This window comes from Alosa alosa, chromosome 13 (assembly GCF_017589495.1).
Source record: "Alosa alosa isolate M-15738 ecotype Scorff River chromosome 13, AALO_Geno_1.1, whole genome shotgun sequence".
NCBI lineage: Eukaryota > Metazoa > Chordata > Actinopteri > Clupeiformes > Clupeidae > Alosa > Alosa alosa.
In genome coordinates, this window is record NC_063201.1 from 29,657,629 (window position 1) to 29,668,948 (window position 11,320).

An 11,320-nucleotide genomic window follows, 5' to 3' on the forward strand; every position below is an offset into this window, starting at 1 on the left:
CCCATAGCAGCTTTTGTCTTAAGTACTGTATATGACCTTGAATGTAATGGTATGTGTTGTTTTTTGGATGTTGTAGTGTGTATGTTTCTTGACTGCATGAGTGTGTGTATGTGTATTTATTTATGTGTGCGTGTGTGTGTGTGTGTGTATTTATTTATGTGTGTGTGTATGAGTATTTATTTATGTGTGTGTGTGTGTGTATGAGTGTGTGTGTGTATGTATGTGTATTTATTTAGGTGTGTGTGTGTGTATTTGCTTCTGTATGCAGTGGAGGAAGCACACAGGGAGCTGTGAGCGTTCACACTGGTACATAAGACAGGTGGAGCTTCTTCCCCTGCAATATCGCTCCTAAGACCTTTTTCATGCTCTCTCTCTCTCTCTCTCCTCCTCTCCCTCCTCCTCTCCCTCTCTCTCCTCCCCCTCCTCCTCTCCTTCTCCCTCCCTCGTTCTGAGGCGCTCTATCTGCTCGGGTATGCAGCTTTTTTCCTGGGCTGCTCCCTCCATCAGAGCTGCAGTGCTGCTGTGTAATATCTCCAGTGCAGGAGCGGCGTGCGTACAGGCGTGCGTGGGTTATGCCTTGGCCAGGCGGTCCTCCTCCTGTGCAGCCTCTAATCCTGCAGTGCTTCACCTCCATCTCGCCTCTAGTTGGAGCGGTGGGGGGGGGGGGACTGGGTGCTGCACACACCGGGCAAGAAAAAAGGTGACCATGGTCACTGAAGCCTGGTTGTTGATAAGGGCTCTGTCAACTAGAGATTGTTGTGGAGAATAACAACCTATAATCTCCATGACCACCAGGAACAGGGCTGTCTACAAAGGTTGCAAGTGTTTTAGTCCTACGTTGATCACCTCATTGTTTCTGCAAGCATGAAATGCGCTGTATGCTACTGCCATGGTATTATTTTTTCATTGTTTTTTTTGTTTTGTTCTTTTTTAAACTTTATGGGAATATGCTGTGCTGTTTGTTTGCTAAATGAGAGTTTATGATCTGTGAGCTCTGACTTTGCTCTGTGAGAAAAAAAAACGGAACCCAAATGTACATTCAGTGTGTGTATACTGTATTGCTTCAGATGCCATTTGTGTGGGATCTGTCTCTGACCTGGCAAGCCCGTGGCCGCGGTCCTCCAGTGTCCAAACAGGGTCCTCAGAGGTGATATGGCTTTTTCTTCACCTTGAAATCATTTTCAAGAAACCAGGAGCGCCAGACTGCACAGCTTGCCAGATCATTAATAGATCTCTGTCCTCCGACGCGCATTCATCACCACCAAGGCTTGTGATTTGTAATAGTGGTTTTTAATTTCTCAGAGGTGACTGTTTTAATAACTCTGAGAGAGAGAGAGAGAAAGAGAGAGAGAGAGAGAGAGAGAGAGAGAGAAAGAAAGGATGTGAAGTAACCAAACAGCACACTCCCTTATTTCCACGGGCACACTTTGTTTTGGGTTTTCTCTTTAATCAAGTGTTGGTGCGAGCGAGACGCTCGACTAAAGCATGCCTCACAGTGATGCCAGATGGCACAGGATTGTGGGATTGTGTAACTAGCGGTAGTGGGTAGCTGCAGACGTTCAAGGCCTTTGTACTGTACAGTCCAGACTGTTCCATACCCCATCAGAGTTCTGTTGGTTATGACATCATTGTCTGGGGCAGGGTCGGGGGGGTCAGTGCTGCACTTACTTCCTGAGAATTGCTTCATAAAAAATGATTCTCTTTAATTAAACACTGACTGTGTCTCTGTGTCTTTGTGAATCTGCCTCATCTCTCTTCTCTCTCTCTCTCTCTCTCTCCCTCTCTCTCTCTTTGGGTGTCTGGGTTCATGTACTTACTTTACAGCAATACTGCCACCTGCACTCTTTGTGTTGGATGTGTGGTGCAACCTTGGGAGGACATTACAGTACCTTATAAACTTTATAATTGTATTGCATTTCTGGATTTTACATTTTTCCTGTCCCACTCTTGCTATCTCTGTCCATTCATCTGTCTAGTGTGTGTGTTTGTGTGTATGTGTGTGTTTGTGTGCATGTGTTTGTGTGTGTGTTTGTGTATGCGAACCCTGCCGTGTGCATGTCTGAATGGCAGATGAAAGCTTTGATCTTGCGAGATCAGTGCTGACCCTCACCCAACAACTTCCTTCAAAGGCTAAATCTCTCTACTCCTTGTGGCCAAGGTTTCTATAGGAGCTGAATTTAACCCAGTCCTGGTATCTCTATTTGCCCCATACTACCATTCATTTAAAAACAACTATTGACTATAATTGCACAACTGGTTACTGACACTGTCATCATGAAAGAAGATCTACCTCTCAACAAAGAAAATGACAATATTGCATCACTTTGTCAGATGCAGAAAGCACGGTTGACAAAAAGGACATGCTAGAGCCTTCCCTGGGCAGAATAGATTGCAATGGCACACTCACGTTCTTTCCTGGAGGTTATCAAATGGCTAGTTCATGTAGCCCTCCAGACTTTGAATAGCCTCTCAAAGCATGCGGCCTCACAATAGCCCAGGCCAGCATAACCTAGGATGCAGTAGATCTCTCTCAACAGGCATTGATCACCACTGAGCCCTTTGCCATTGATGTTCATGTCTGTGCAAAGCCGCGTGGGATGCAGTGCGGTGGGTCTGAGGATGTATTGCGCCACGGGTATGCCAAGGCAGCACAGAGATTGATCCTGCTCTTATCCCCCTCACTGCGTCGTACGCTCAGACTACTAACGTATCTCCCCTGCTGCCATGCGCGCGCGTTCGTGTGTGTAAGTGTGCGCGTGTGTGTTTTAATACCTCTTCATTCTCCCTCGCACGTGATAAAGGCGGCCTCGCTGTTCTCTCTTTCATCATCCGTGCCGAACGCCGCGGGCACCAGGAGCGCATCGTCTTGATCTCTCAATGGGTAGAAAAGGAGGAGAGGGAGCGCGAAACAGAGAGAAAGAAAGCACCTCGACATCGTTTCATCTTTTCATCCACACAGCAAATCCTGTCAGCTTTTATTTTTAACATAGACCAAATCAGCACAGAATGACAAATTATCGAGAGACTGAATGCACTCCGCCTTCAAACGCTATAATGTGGTTCTCACATCATTATTGACATTAGCATTTATATCAATTTGTTTCTGGGGATTTTTTTTCCCCCTTAATGGCAAAACCTACTGTGAAAAAATGTAACACTTGATGTGATTATGCGAATGTGCAAGTGTTATTTTTATTTTCATTCACTGGTTCAAAAGCATTTTGCCCCATTGGCTAAGGTTATCTATCTTGATGTCAAACCAAAGCCTCTGTCTGACAGCTTGGATTTACATCTAAGATGGTTCCCTTCACTCCATTTTTCTAGCTCAGTAGGCTACAACACAATGGTGTTAGCTTTTTAAATGCATTAAGACACTATTGATTAAATCGAAATGAAAACCTGTTAGCGGAGATTGATGTTTGCAGCCAACATAATTGGTTTAGGAAGAGACACCGACGCAATTATTACCATTCCAATTGCAGAGGAGAAAGCAACTTCTGGTTTGCCGCATTCTTACCATTCCATTTCCATTTCATTTTGTTTTTCCAGAAAAAAAATCACACAAAACATTTATGATGTCATTAGGCTTGGTAATAGGTTAATATAATTGGCGTCCTCGCCCTTTCCCGGCATACACTAAAGAGCAAAGATTCTATCACAGCTAAACATTTTCAATTCATTAAACCACTGTGGGGGATAATAGGAAAATGGCTGGTGTCCAGCTCGGACTCTCACTCATGCTGCGCTCAGACTTCATTCTACTAATCACCCTGAAATTGAACGGCCTTGTAATACCCAACCTCATCCGAGAATCCTAGAACGCGAGGGTTAACCAGCTACACTATGACACACCAGGAGTGGTCGCTGCCAAGCGCAATTACCAGCAAAAGGTTTCTGAGACGCTGTCGTTTTTCAGCGCTCTTGATGGGGGGAACGTCGATTCGCTTTTGCCTGAAAGGGATTCCCGTGATGCCGCTGACCGGATGCTGACTTCAATGTCCCTCTAATCAGAGCCAGCATGTCTGAGGCCTGGCTCTTCACCACGTGCCCCGATCTGTTTAATGCCCTGGACATCTCTCACAGGTCATGGGCAACTGGTGCCATTGGCAGGGGTAGATCTTCAGGCCGACAGGCGACAGCCCATGGGCTTGAGAATACGTCAGCGTTGGTTACACGCTGGGACAGGGGCATGACCTACACTGTGATAATTCAATCGTCTAATTCATTTATCTGTGGGAATGTGGCCTCTCAAATGTAATTGTGGTTGTGGCCTGGTGATAAAAGAATTAAATCCTGCCTATTTTACATACAGAGTGGCGCTAACCTCAAGGGACCCCATCCTAAAGCTTTGTCCACCTGGCCATGGGCTTGATAAGCTTGCACAAGAGTCCATCCACATCCTGTTGTCCTGTTTGGGTGCAGCTGATCGCCGGGTAAGACTGAATTTCACGTGGAGATGGAAGTTGTAGAAGAGTGAACGTGATTTCCTCTGAGCAGCTCATCCAGTCGTGCCTCCCATCAGTCAGCAGAGCTGTGCTGTAGCTGGGTGCCATGGGAGCAGGAAGTACCATGAGCTGGCATGTGTGTGCGTGTGCTTTTTTTGTCACTCTTCAACACTACATTGACTTATTAGAGGAATTGATTGGCCAAGGAGTCTATTCACCAGGGTGTGGGAGCCTGGAGCAGCTGGTGATTGAATGGGTGCACTGTCAGTCAGTCCGCCCCAGTGCTGGGGCTGCAGGAGCAGTGCTAGCTGCCTGCACTATCGACGCAGAGAGTGCCTAATGCAAACGCTCAACACTGAGTCAGACAGGAACGAGAGCCAGCCTGAGCAGCAGCATATAGGAAATCAAAGCATGCTCCGCTAATTCATTTGTTCTGTGCAAAAACAAATGTCACAGAAGAGGTAAACTATGTATGTGCCTCTGTGTGTGTGAATGTGTGTGTGTGTGAGAGAGGGAGAGTGTGTGTTTGTGAGTGAGTGTGTGCTTGTCTCTCTGTGTGTATTGTTCTGTAACACATCAAGTCAATTCCTTGATGTCTCAGACCTCACCAGCAGGCGTTAAAGTTTCAGGAATCGATTTTATGAAAGTATGCGCTGTTCCCCCTCTCACAGCGGATAGCAAGGGGAGTTCCAGCTGAAGTGAGAAATTGCCAAATCCAGCATACAAAAGATATCAGCTCCTGTCCTCAGCATGCTCCCGGTGTACTGCTCAGAGATGGCAGTGAATCCCTGCTAATGAAGGAGACCAAACACACAGGCCTGTGTGGCATTAATGTGTGTAAATACATGGCTTTTAGACTCTGCTGCGGCAGAAAAGAATGGCTTTTTGAAAGCCCCAGATAGCTCCAGAAATCTCACCATTCTCCAATTCCTCTTCGATTTTCCTGTGCTCTACCTTTTAATCAAATCGACAAATCATTTTTTTCTTTCTACGACCACTTTCACATGGTGGTGCGCATCCATGGTTTATGTGTGTAATGTATTTCTGGAGAACTCACTCATTTTTATGACCTGTGGACTAACATTGTAAAGTGTGCAGATAGCCCAGTGAAATGCTCTGTGTGAACGCAGAGATGTTAAATGACATTTGTTATGACTTTATAGGCTCTTCAAAACAACTGATGCAGAAATATTCACAATAATTTCCATTTCTAGTGTTTTTTAAGCGGCTCTTCTGGCCTGCCGACTGGCTCTCCACTCTCAAAACTGATTTCTTTTCTTTTTATCAGTCTTTTCCTGGAGAAAATAATTTCCCTCTCTCCATCTAGTATGTCCCTCCTCTATCAAGTCCATCTTGAACTGATTGCTGCTCGTGGTGGGGGGTGGAACCCCCCCCCATCCCCCTAAATTAGCCTGCAGCCTTGCTGAGAGCAGCTGAATGGAAGATTTGGGGGGACTGAGGGGTTGGGGGCCCCGTCCTGCTACTGATTAACGATTTACGGCATTATCAATGCCAACTAACCCTGTAATGCAATGCTCAGATTTTTTTATTTTAACACACACACCACTCAAGGCTGGTATTGTTTATTTCACACACACTTTTACATCATTTTGTGTCCTGTGTTTGGAGTGGTAAGTGAACTTAATCTACTGTGTATGATGGGATAATGCCGGGAAATATTCCAATCTGATACTAAAGTGCATCAAGTCTTGGTGTGATAAGCGCTGGTGGTAGAATTCTGTACTTCTTAACAGATAACAAGTGGCATGGCTGATTTTTGAGCCCTTGCCGAGGAAATTATGCAGTGATGCAGTTTGTCTGTGGGATTAGAGAAACAGCATGTGATTTCATGTGACAACAAGAGGAAAGGCCTTTCCCATGGATTGGCTCAAAACAAAATGCCGCCTGAAACAAAGATATATACTAATTGACTTCTACCCAGCAGAGTATACAAAACACACACACAAACACAAGCACACACACACACACACACATGAGTGACACCATTTGCTCTCTAACAATCTTGCTAATTATAATTATTAATTAATTTTCTCTCAGTGTCTTCATCAGGAGACTAATAACCTACATTTTCATTAATTAGACCTTCAGCCCTTTGCTCTTTCTGTTCCCTCCCTGTTCTTCTTCTGCCATCCTCCTTTCTCTCTCTCTCTCTCTCTCTCTCTCTCTCTCTCTCTCTCTCCTTTCCTCCCTCCTTTATCTCAGTCCCCTGTATTAGTGTCAGTATTATGTCCTGTCATGTCCTTTCTCATCGCCAATAAATACTATGTTATTACCCTCCACTCACCCCGCCCCCTTCTCTGGTATATTCTGGGCAGCCGTTGTCTCTGTGGTGTCTGTGCTTCACGCATGCACACAAGCGAGATACACACACACACACACACACACACACACACACACACGCAGGCATTGACCTGGATTGCGACTCCTACACAGTTTCGGTAATGACCGCTTCGCCATAAGAGCCTGTCTTCCATCTTCCATGAAACGGACATGGTGGCTGGAATCACCTGCTCTCGTGCTCTTTTTTCCTCACGCTAACATCGCACAGTCCAGCCATCTGTTGGCCGCTGTAGCTGCTCAGTCCGGCTGCAAACACACTCTGTGATGTGGATTCGCAAGCAGCCATCTGTTGATCCATTGCCTTTCAAGTGGAAGTACTCTTGAAAAGATGCTTTCGACATGGTTACGGTGTGCCTGTCCATCTGAAAGTCCACTTGGCTGCACTATCATCTCCTCCAATGACTGTACTGGTTGACTTTGTCCATATTGATGGCAAGTGGCAATATCTCTCCATGTCCCGCTTCCCCATCCCTTCATCAGCCCCTCCCTCCTTCACTCTCTAGAGAGAGGTAACCCAGATTTCAAAATGAATTGCTGCCTATTTCTTTCCATCCCCTCCCTCCTTCAATCTCTCTCTCTCTTTCTCTCTCACTTTATCTCATCCCTCCTTTCTGTTGGTAAAAACAGAATCAATCTTGGAAAGAGAATATCACCTCTTGTCTCTCCCCTGCTTGGCTCTCTATTGGGCAAAGGGATATACAGCACTCCTCTCCTCCTCTGTCTTCTCTCGTTCCTGGAAAGCGTCGATCTAATCCTTTGCTTGTTTAGTCTCCCTGCTCTTTTGGGGTTGACACTTTTTGGATTCTTTTTTTCCCTCTCCTCTGGGCTCTTCCTCTTCTTCCACAGTTTGCCTTGTCTTGCTTTCCCTCTTGTTTTCTTCCTCAATCAAGGACTGGTGCAGAAAGATAGCAGACTGACTTTCAAAAGGATAGACAGATAGAGAGAGGGGGAGAGAGAGGAAGAGGAGAACCCCAGTCTTTGATCAAGTCTGTCAGCAAAGCAGCCATAAGTACAGGTACTGTCTCTCTCCCTCTTTCTCTCCCTCTTTCTCTCTCTCTTTCTCTCTCTCCTCCTTTTTGCTTCTCTGCTCCTCCACTGCCTTCAGTAAACTTTTCTCCCCCTGTTACCTGATCTGATTTGTACATTCTGGCATGTTGGATTGGTGGCCTATTTTCATCGCGTCTTATCTCTAGCTGGTTTGTTTGTGCTGGCTCTTGACATGGCCCTGTTCTCAGAGGGTGCATGAGTGTGTGTGTGTGTGTGTGTGTGAGGAGGGGAGATTTTTATGTCTCATCTTTTAATTGTGTCATTTATGTCACTTATTTTTAGGGTCCCCTTGAATTGCTTCCCCCGTCTGAACGACATAACTTGGATCCCAGACAACAAAATAAAGCCGATTTACTAGAGTAGCATTTACTTGACTTTACAGGACTTTTAATGAGAGCATGCTTAGTGTCTGAGCGCGTGTGTACAGTGTAAGACAGCTAATGATGCTAAAGTCAGAGGTGAGGTCTTAATGGGGGTAGATGGCGTGTTTGATGTAAATGGAGGCAGGGCTGGAGGGATGCTGGGGCAGAGGAGGGGGAGAGGGGAAGATGCTGGTTGACATGGCGACGGGGAGACGGGTGGCTGTGTATGAAGTAGGGCAGGAGTTCCACTAATCGCTATGTGCCTCCGAGACTCTGCGGAGGTGCACACGGCCATGTGTGTATTAACCTCTCTTCTTCTTCTTCTTCTTCTTCTTCTTCTTCTTCTTCTTCTTCTCTCTCTTTTTGTCTCTCTCTATCTCTCTCCATACTTCTCGACCTTTCCATGCTTCTTTTTTGGGCTCTCCCTCTGTCCAACTCTGGTCCCTCTTGGTTTCCTCGTTAACTGTTATCTTTCACTCATCTCTATCCTCCTCGCCTCCTTGTACTACTTCCTCGTCTCTCCTAACTCTACGTGTGTCCACCATGTGTCCACCATGTGTCCACTATGTGTCCACTATGTGTGTCTGCCCCCAATACTCCTCTCTCCTCTCCTCACTGTCTCCCCAATTTCCATCTCTACCACTCTCCCTCTCTCTCTCTCTCTTGTGTGCATGTACTGTAGAGGCAGAATGTCCACCCCAGTCTCTCCCTCTCCCTCCCTTTCTTCCCTGACTGTGTCCACCCCGTCCCCCTCTGCGTCCCCACTGCCCTCTCCCCTCTCGGCTCCACCGCGGGTCCCAGTCTTCCAGAGGAAGGGGGCCCTGAAACACAAGAGGATTGTCGAGGTGAAGGACCATCAGTTCACGGCCCGCTTCTTCAAGCAGCCCACCTTCTGCAGCCACTGTACTGACTTCATCTGGTAAATCCCCATGCACACCAAGCACAGTGTTGACACTACCGGTCAAAAGTTTGGGGTCACTTAGACATGTCCATTCCACTCCATTATATACAGCATACCAGCTGAGATCAGTTGCATTGTTTTTTTCAATCAGGGCAGCAGTTTTCAGGTTACATTATGTGCTTACATAACTGCAAAAGGGTTCTCGACTGTAGTAGAAAGAAATGGCTGATTCTTAATGCAATATCTACATCAGCAACCATTCATCCAATGTTCCAAAGCCATATTCTGTTTACTAATCTGATATCATGTTAAAAGGCTAACTGAGAAAACATTGGAGCACCCTTTTGCAATTATGTACAGTAAGCACATAATGTATTCTGAAAACTGCTGCCCTGATTTAAAACAAACAAACAACGCAACTGATCTCAGCTGGTATTCTGTCTATAATGGTGTAGAATGGAAATGTCTTGACCCCAAACTTTTGACCGGTAGTGTATACACTACAGGTCACTGCACTTACTGCCCATTTGCTGTACCAACAAACCACTGTCGACACTTTACATCCAAGGCAACACTGCACAAACCCCATGTTTCACTTTGCTAGGCTATTTGCTATTTAGAATGAAAATCTTCCAGACATAACATGGTTTCCTGATAAAGATCCCTTAATGGAAACTTGTTGGATGTGGTAAATCCTTCCATAAAAGGTAGACATTCTTCTGAAGTAGCTTTTTGTGGAACTGTGCAAAACTCTTAAAAACAAACATAGAACGTTTTCATACTTACCTCATGCCACTTTTAAAAATAATTCTTTATAAAGAATCCAAAATCCTTATCTTGAAGATACACCTTCATGTTAAACCAGGCCTGGTGGAGACCAGACCAGCATTTAAAATGCATTTGCCCCATAGCAAAGCAGGCTGATTATTAAATTAGATTAAAGGCTGATTATTAAATCATCATCAAAGTTGTATTTCATCAGTAAGAAGATAATTTTATCCCATCTAACTCACACATGAATACGTACAGGAGTCAGACAGGAGCCAACTGATCAGAACAGAGAGCATGGCCCCCTATCAGCGCGTGGATCTGCATGCGTCTGCCCTTGTACAGATTATATAATCATGTCACTTTAAGCATAACATCACTTGACTGATCAAACATGAGATGGATCTCACACACCAACCGCGCTGTCTGCAGGCTTTCTGTCATCCCTCACTAACTGTCAAATAATGAACTTTAATGATGGAATGATTAATTTTATGCTTGGTTGCTGAGCTACAAGGCCTTTCTCAGTTCACATTTGTAGTGTTTTCTTTCTAGCCTTACTCCCATATGCTCCAACCACAGGAGGTTTGGAGTCGAGGCTGTCAATCTATAGCCTTCTAACTGTGACGGGTAAGGTCACATGAGGGGAAATGGTTTCTCTGCAGTAATTGTGAAGTCACGTCAGTTGAACATGCACCAGTGGCTCATCCACTTTCCCGAGTTGCCATGATATTTCCCCCACTCCCATCTGATAAACACTGGATGGCACCAGTAAAGAAAACATATGGCTTTGTCTTGTGTACAAAATAACTGCTTGTAGCGCAGTGCACTAATGTGTTTGACACTCATAAAGCAAATTGAACGGCTCCCCATTGTTAGGCAGAGGACATCCGCAGTAGTCTGCCTCCAGTCTGTATTGGGACGCTGACCTTGCTTTGTGCCCAATGCACATATGCACATATGGTAGCGCAAATGGCCCTGTGTTGTCGTGCCAAAAGCCCCCGGTTAGTTTTGAGGACATCTCACAGAGTGAGAGCGTTCTCTATAAAGAGAGAGAAGAGGAGGAGGGATTCACCTTGCTGAATCCACAGCAGCTCTTGTGGTTGTTTGATCTCACTGAGGTCTATTCCTGGCTGTGCTATGGCTGATATTCCCCTATGTTATTTACATTTGGGGAGGATATAGCACACACACTCCGGGAGGCCAGCTACATAATAATTGGTTAATTAGAGCATCTGATTAGCCTTGCTGGTGGAAAGGCTAAATTGTCATTTCAGCAAATGGCCACTAAGTGGAGTTGTTTCACAAAGAGCCTTTTAAAGAGTCTTTTGTTCCTCCATAGTGCTCTCTGCTGGAGTCTTTGGAACTTGTCTCTCTTTTTCCCCACAGAACACAAAGCAGCTTGTTGCATTGGTTTCCTATTCATAGAATGTTGT

At 45.4% G+C, this 11,320-nt stretch overlaps 1 protein-coding gene across 1 annotated transcript in view; it reads left to right on the plus strand.

Annotated features, from left to right (window-relative positions):
* Positions 1–7,415: 7,415 nt before the first annotated feature.
* Positions 7,416–11,320, plus strand: part of prkcg (protein kinase C, gamma) — a 27,538-nt gene continuing 23,633 nt past the window's right edge. Inside the window, exons 1-2 of the mRNA XM_048261196.1 lie at positions 7,416–7,821; positions 8,898–9,134. Of these exons, the coding sequence (XP_048117153.1) occupies positions 8,905–9,134 (230 nt within the window). The 5' untranslated portion in view covers positions 7,416–7,821; positions 8,898–8,904. The remainder of the gene's footprint in view (positions 7,822–8,897; positions 9,135–11,320) is intronic.